General features: G+C 47.8%; 1 protein-coding gene across 1 annotated transcript; it reads right to left on the reverse strand.

Annotated features, from left to right (window-relative positions):
- Positions 1–744: 744 nt before the first annotated feature.
- On the reverse strand, positions 745–7368 carry nsfl1c (NSFL1 (p97) cofactor (p47)). Its single transcript, XM_056421967.1, has 9 exons — positions 7248–7368; positions 6584–6684; positions 6324–6401; positions 5466–5631; positions 3883–3978; positions 3691–3800; positions 3390–3527; positions 2968–3138; positions 745–1599 (listed from the first exon to the last, which is right to left on the reverse strand). The coding sequence occupies exons 1-9, from the start codon at positions 7347–7349 to the stop codon at positions 1437–1439; spliced, it is 1125 nt and encodes a 374-aa protein (XP_056277942.1). The 5' UTR covers positions 7350–7368; the 3' UTR covers positions 745–1436.
- Positions 7369–7917: the final 549 nt, after the last annotated feature.

Genomic DNA, 7917 nt, shown 5'->3' on the forward strand with positions numbered 1-7917 from the left:
TTTCTCTTTATCTGTGGGTGTAGTTGTCTCTGGGGGGGGGGTCTCCATTGCAATGCATTGTGGGTAACTCCCTGAGGCAAAGTCGGCATGTAATGAGTACGTTTCTGCAAGGTCGTTCTTTCAAAGATCCTTATTGTATTTGTTTAATCTGTGAAAATGTGAATTTGCAAAGGAATCACGTTTCACGTTGTGATACCCACCTCGGCCACAAGAGGCGGAAGTGAGTCACCAACCCAAGTGCTAAAAAGTATCATGTTCTTCATGCACTCTAAACATTAGGCAAACACACATAAAAACACAATTATATAGATATTATATATATAACATACATATACAATATATAAATAAATAATATATATTAACTCTGTGAGCAAGTTATGTCGGTCAAATCACACCTGGATAATACCCTGTGTAAAAATAAAGGGACACATTTTTCTTGTAAAACCCTTCATGAAGCCGTCTTCAACGATGCAAGTCAAAACAGTCTCTCCTCACCACCTGGTGTTTAATCAAAATGTTCCCCATGAGTTGATGTCATCTGCTGCACAGCCTCCTGGTGGCTCCTACATGAATGTTTAAAAAAAGAACACAAGGTGTATGAGACCGAGGAGTTGGGTTTCCACTGAAAAGCATTTTTTCTGAGATGTGGCAGCGTGGCCAGAGTCATCCGGTTCCTGTAGTTCATGATGGCGTTGCGACTGAACCCCCCCCCCTCCCTGGAATAAAAACACAAGACCACACGAGTTCTTTATACATGAACCATAAAATGGATTTATTTCACCAGAGGTCCCACGGTGCGCGTCGCCCCCGGCTGCATAGAAGATGTCAGGAATCCAACTTCTACAAACCAGTGTTTACAATCTAAATGTTCCTTCTGCTCAACCATTGGTTTGACTGAAGCCGCTCGTCATGTCACATGATATCAAAATGCTAAGTGGGGCCAAGTGGGTAAAGACTGTGGGGGGAGGGAGGGGGAGAAAAAGGCAGTGTAAAAAAAATAATTCCATCTTCATTTGAACAAAGGGCCAGGTGGTGATGAGCGTAAGGCTACAGGTTGGAGAACCCCCCCCCCCATGTGTTACACCTCCAGATAGAATATGTGGAGGCAGATGGACACTTGCACAAAAGCACATCAGCAGCGTGTACTTGTAGCTTGACTGCCGCTGCGTGATTCTGCTGGTCTACATGGCCGAAGGCCCCAACATAAGGTTAATAGAAGAGGGGGAAGTGGAGAGCTTGTTAAAAAGAGAACAAAATAAAGAAGAGTGTCTGTTTAGTGAACCGGGGAGCGGATGTTATGTTTCACTTTAGGGAAAAAAGAAAAGAAAAGCACAAAAAAAATCTGAAATTAGAAGTCCAAACATAAGTCTGTGTGGCAGCAGGTCTCACAGGGCTGCAGTTACTCAGCCACACCACCAGGGGGGAGGGGCGGGGCCTCAGTTTGGCCTCTGCACGATGACGGCGTTGAGGAGCTTGGCCTGCTCCAGCGTCTGGCTCTCGTCCGTCAGCTCCTTGTTGGGGAACGTGGTCATGAGGACGAACTCCCTGGCGGCCATCGAGGGCCGCGCCCCCACCACGAACTGACGCACATCGGACACTCTGGGGGGGGGGGGGGGGGGGCAACAAAGGGATAAACAAGAGGAAATTAATGTTCTATTCCTCTTTACTTCATGTTCTCTTTACTTCATGTTCTATTGCTCTTTACTTCATGTTCTCTTTACTTCATGTTCTATTCCTCTTTACTTCATGTTCTCTCTCTCTTTACTTCATGTTCTCTTTTCTTCATATTCTCTTTACTTCATGTTCTCTTTCTCTTTCCTTCATGTTCTCTTTCTCTTTTCTTCATATTCTCTTTACTTCATGTTCTCTTTCTCTTTCCTTCATGTTCTCTTTCTCTTTTCTTCATGTTCTCTTTACTTCATGTTCTCTTTACTTCATGTTCTCTTTACTTCATGTTCTATTGCTCTTTACTTCATGTTCTATTGCTCTTTACTTCATGTTCTATTCCTCTTTACTTCATGTTCTATTGCTCTTTACTTCATGTTCTCTTTACTTCATGTTCTATTCCTCTTTACTTCATGTTCTCTCTCTCTTTACTTCATGTTCTCTCTCTCTTTACTTCATGTTCTCTTTTCTTCATATTCTCTTTACTTCATGTTCTCTCTCTTTACTTCATGTTCTCTTTCTCTTTTCTTCATATTCTCTTTACTTCATGTTCTCTTTACTTCATGTTCTCTTTACTTCATGTTCTCTCTTTACTTCATGTTCTCTTTCTCTTTTCTTCATATTCTCTTTACTTCATGTTCTCTTTCTCTTTACTTCATGTTCTATTGCTCTTTACTTCATGTCCTCTTTACTTCATGTTCTCTTTTCTTCATATTCTCTTTTCTTCATGTTCTATTCCTCTTTACTTCATGTTCTATTCCTCTTTACTTCATGTCCTCTTTACTTCATATTCTCTTTTCTTCATATTCTCTTTACTTCATGTTCTCTTTACTTCATGTTCTCTTTCTCTTTACTTCATGTTCTCTTTACTTCATGTTCTCTCTTTACTTCATGTTCTCTTTCTCTTTTCTTCATATTCTCTTTACTTCATGTTCTCTTTACTTCATGTTCTATTCCTCTTTATTTGTAATCAACTTTGTTCTACCTGTTTCTAACCGTTCCCATGCTCTAGACCCAACAGCTGGATCCAGACGTGGCATTAAGAGCGTCGGTGGCTCACCTGTGGGTGTAGCTGAGCTCACCTGTGGGTGTAGCTGAGCTCACCTGTGGGTGTAGCTGAGCTCACCTGTGGGTGTAGCTGAGCTCACCTGTGGGTGTAGCTGAGCTCACCTGTGGGTGTAGCTGAGCTCACCTGTGGGTGTAGTTGAGCTCACCTGTGGGTGTAGCTGAGCTCACCTGTGGGTGTAGCTGAGCTCACCTGTGGGTGTAGTTGAGCTCACCTGTGGGTGTAGCTGAGCTCACCTGTGGGTGTAGTTGAACCTCTGGACCAGCCGGCCGCCGTCGGCCAATCGGATCTGGATGTTGGTGACGGGCTGGGAGGAGTCGAGCGTCACGAAGGAACTCGCCTGGGACTCGTTGTCCTGCTGGTCCTGCTGAGCGCTGGCCGCCGCAGAGGTCAACTCTGGAGTGGCACTGGAGGAGGAGGAGGATGAGAACTCCTCTGACGTGACCCTTTTCCTCAAGTGAGTTCATGTTTCTGACGAGACTTCAGTCGGTGCTTCTAGTTTTTATAAAACGTTCTCAGACGTCTCAGAACTCCAGAACCAGAGCCCAGCGCAGCTCATGGAGCCGCTCTGAACATAAAGATCATGAACGTGTCCAACAGAAACATGACGAGTGAGACACGAGGAGCCGTCTGGAGACCACGTCCTCCATGTTCTCACCTTCCCAGCTTCTGCCCTTCGCCCCCGAAGGCCTGGAAGGCCGTCCGCGGTTTGGAGAAGTCCTCGTCTCGGTGGTCCTCCATGTCCAGGTTCACCTGGCCCCCCCGAGAGCGCTGCCTCAGCTCCAGGGGGATCTCCCTGAGGGGGGGGGGGGGGGGCACGAGGGAGTTCAATGCTAGTGTACCAATATAGCATGTTGGGGAGGGGGCGGGGCTACTTAAAAAAGTTCTGGTATTTACATCTCTCTTCCTCTATATATATATATATATATAACGTGGATAAGTCATCAACATATTCTCACCCCCGTCTGATCGCCTCGAGGAAGTTGGCGTTACCCGGGTCGCTGTAGATCCGGAGCTCACCGTTGTCCAGACTGAAGCCCGTCTTCCACAGCTTCAGCACCACATGGACCTGACACACACACACACACACACGGGTAAATGGTGTGTGTGTGTGTGTGTGTGACAGAAGCATTAAAGCGACGTGTTCTCACATCCTGTTGGCTTTTGGTGCCGTGCCTCTCTCCGGCCACGTAGGCCGATTCCTCCTCGGGGGCGGCGCCGAGCCGGTAGCCTCCACCGATGAAGGCCTGAGACACAGAGACATGAGAGACATGAGAGACAGAGACATGAGAGACAGAGACATGAGAGACATAGACATGAGAGACACAGACATGAGAGACAGAGACATGAGAGACACAGACATGAGACAGAGACAGAGACACAGACATGAGAGACACAGACATGAGAGACAGAGACATGAGAGACACAGAGACATGAGAGACACAGACATGAGACAGAGACATGAGAGACAGAGACATGAGAGACAGAGACATGAGAGACAGAGACACAGAGACATGAGAGACAGAGACATGAGAGACACAGACATGAGACACAGAGACATGAGAGACACAGACATGAGACACAGAGACATGAGACACGGGAGACAGAGACATGAGACACAGAGACATGAGAGACACAGACATGAGACACAGAGAGAGACACAGACATGAGACACAGAGACATGAGACACGGGAGACAGAGACATGAGACACAGAGACATGAGACAGAGACACAGACATGAGACACAGAGACATGAGACACAGAGACATGAGACACAGACATGAGACACAGAGACATGAGACACAGAGACATGAGACATGAGACACGAGAGACACAGACATGAGACACAGAGACATGAGACAGAGACATGAGAGACACAGACATGAGACACAGAGACATGAGACACGGGAGACAGAGACATGAGACACAGAGACATGAGACTTAGAGACATGAGAGACACAGACATGAGACACGGGAGACATGAGAGACACAGACATGAGACACAGAGACATGAGACACGGGAGACAGAGACATGAGACACAGAGACATGAGACTTAGAGACATGAGAGACACAGACATGAGACACGAGAGACATGAGAGACACAGACATGAGACACAGAGACATGAGACACGGGAGACAGAGACAGGAGAGACACAGACATGAGACACGAGAGACATGAGAGACACAGACATGAGACACAGAGACATGAGACACGGGAGACAGAGACATGAGACACAGACATGAGACACAGAGACACGGGAGACATGAGACACAGAGACATGAGAGACACAGACATGAGACACGGGAGACAGAGACATGAGAGACACAGACATGAGACACGAGAGACACAGACATGAGACACGGGAGACAGAGACATGAGACATGAGAGACACAGAGACATGAGAGACACAGACATGAGACACGAGAGACATGAGAGACACAGACATGAGACACAGAGACATGAGACACGGGAGACAGAGACATGAGACACAGAGACATGAGACTTAGAGACATGAGAGACACAGACATGAGACACGGGAGACAGAGACATGAGACACACAGACATGAGACACGGGAGACAGAGACATGAGACAGAGACATGAGAGACACAGACATGAGACATGAGACAGAGACATGAGAGACACAGAGACATGAGACACAGAGAGACATGAGAGACACAGAGACATAGGAAGAAGCTGGAGGAAGCGTCCGGTCGGCCGTGTGGAGTCTCACTCGGGCTTTGCTGGGCTCCCCCGGGCCTCTGCCGGGCCGGTCCAGCGGCACCGCCCCGTGTTCCCGCGCCCCCTTGAACAGGTCCTCCACCACCTCGTTGGAGCTCTTCTTCTTGGGCGGCACGACGATCTGCTGCCCGCTGCGCTCCGAGCCGCCCGCGAAGAACCTGGGAACCAATCAACACGGTGAGGACGGCGTCCGCCAAGAAGAGAAGAGGCTCAGCGAAATGTGTAAACAAAAGGGATGTCATGGGACTGAGACAAAGTAAACAAATAGTGTTTACAATTGTGAGGATGTATTTGATAGTTTTTACTCTTTTCCTCACAATATGAGGTAATTTCAAATAATCTGTTGACTTGTTTTTGTTAAAACAGCTTCACTGACGAAATGAAACATTTGATGAATAAATAAATAAATATCCTCTGATTTCATGCGTTTTTCTATTCCATCTTTAATAACCCTTAAAGTTGCCGGACATCAACGTGCCGTCCTCTTTGTTTACGTCTCCATGCTTCCACTGGAAAACACGTGTTTTAAATGTCAAAGAGCAATGAATTGTGGGTAATTCCCTTAAGCAGAGTCTTCATCTTAACGCTGACTTACGGAAAGGAAAGAGCTCAGAATGTCTGCAACCGTTGGACAGAAGTAAAAGTCTGAGTGTGGATTGATCTGGCTTTGGAGGAAGCAAGCAGCACATTTACTGAAAGGTTCACCTGAGACACAGGTGCACCACTGTGTCGTCACCTCCAGGTGAAGGAGTCAGCGTCACAGTGTTGGTCTCCGTTCTCAGTGAGGCCTGAATGCATGTTGTTATCGCCACGTTGTCCAGCACGCGCACACACAGGGGAGCACACTCACCTTTGGCCTTCCTCCTCGTCGCTCTCCTCCTCTGCCTCGTGCATCATTTCTCTGAAGGAGGTCACTCTGGGCTGAGTGCTGATGAGGAAACACTCAATGTTTACGGGTTAAACTAAAATACATGAGCGATGGCTCTTTGGCCCCAGGCTGTAACCGTACATCAGAATGGCAGTAATAACATACCATTAGGCTAATAACATAGCATTAGGCTTATAACATAGCATTAGGCTAATAACATAGCATCAGGCTGTGACGGTTACCTTCGCCCAGCGGACCGGGACACCGACGTGGTCAGCTCGGGCTGAGGGAGAGTCACTATGTCGTCATCAGCTCCATCCTCGAAGAAGCTGGCAAGCGCGAGCTGGGAGGGAGGAGAGGAAAGCATCACGTCACGTGTTACCTGATCCACGTCACGTGTTACCTGAGGAGCCCTTTAGACAACATGTTGGCCAGACAGCTCGTTTAGCTCCGTCTCTGCTGCTCGAGTGAGAACACTCTCCATCACGTTCACTTCATATTCATATCATATATATATTTATATCTGCTCCTAAACAGTCACGAGTGGCTCCAGAAGGTAACCGGCGTAATTACAACGTCACGTCGGCGCATGCTAACTTTAGCTAGCCCTGGACTCAACGCGCGCACACACACACACACACTGCAGTCTCGCGCTAGCCCAAAACTTAATGGCCTCCCTTAAGGGGCCTTTGGGTGCTCGCGGCCGCACCCGACAGCCAACTGTACGACACCCTCGTCGTTGGGTGACACAGCCCTGGGGACCCTCGTCAAAGGGTGACTTGCACAAATCACCGGCGCCGCGGGCTAACGTTAGCCGGGAGGCTGGCAACCTTCGCGTCGCCGCCGTTTCTTTCGCGGGATTCCGCGTCGCGCGCGCCCCCGCGTCCCGCCGCAGAAGAGACGCACCTGTAAATTCCAGCCGGCGGACTCCAGGAAGAACCGGGCCCTCTCCTCGTCCACGTCGGTAACGGCGACAAACTCCCTAACAGACTCCTCTTGGCTCGCCATTTTGATTTGCTCCTCCAGCGAATCGTCCGCCTCCACCAGGGGAAACAAAAGCAGCTGATGATTGGTTCCGACCACCGGACGGCAGCGACCCACTTCTCTGGAGTGAAATAAAGAGGCTGACTTCCAGATTATAAAGAGTGATTATACTATATATATATACGATAATAAAGATTATTCGGGGCTATATTTAGTCTAATAATCTCAACGTGTCACGGTCAGTTTCCTTTTTTGATAGTCACACTTTCACTCGGGTTGTTCCTCGCTGTGGCGCTAGCATGTTTTGACCACTAGGTGGCGGTGCATCCACAGGTTAAACCACCAGGATGTCCGGGAGGGCAAAAACAGACTTTTATGTGTGTTTTGGATTAATAAACAAGACACGGTCAAGGGTCAATAACGTGTGTTCTTTTTATTGCAACTATATTATGAAATCCACTTCCATCGAAAATATACAAACTTTTTAAAGAGTTGTATCATCTACTTTGTTTTTGTCTAATTTGCCTCCGTAGTTTTTAGTTTGAGTCTTTAATCTGAGCCCATCTCCCTGTGACAACCCAAAGCGTTGAAT

Source organism: Pseudoliparis swirei, chromosome 9 (assembly GCF_029220125.1).
Source record: "Pseudoliparis swirei isolate HS2019 ecotype Mariana Trench chromosome 9, NWPU_hadal_v1, whole genome shotgun sequence".
Lineage (NCBI taxonomy): Eukaryota > Metazoa > Chordata > Actinopteri > Perciformes > Liparidae > Pseudoliparis > Pseudoliparis swirei.

Excerpts from the sequence above, each read along its gene's own strand:
- nsfl1c (XM_056421967.1), bottom strand. The coding sequence starts at position 7,349 with ATGGCGAGCCAAGAGGAGTCTGTTAGGGAGTTTGTCGCCGTTACCGAC. Across the intron at positions 5,632-6,323 it reads GACGAGGAGGAAGGCCAAAG|GTTCTTCGCGGGCGGCTCGG; the intron begins GTGAGTGTGCTC and ends ATTGGTTCCCAG. Across the intron at positions 1,600-2,967 it reads AGGTTCAACTACACCCACAG|AGTGTCCGATGTGCGTCAGT; the intron begins GTGAGCTCAGCT and ends CCCCCCCCCCAG.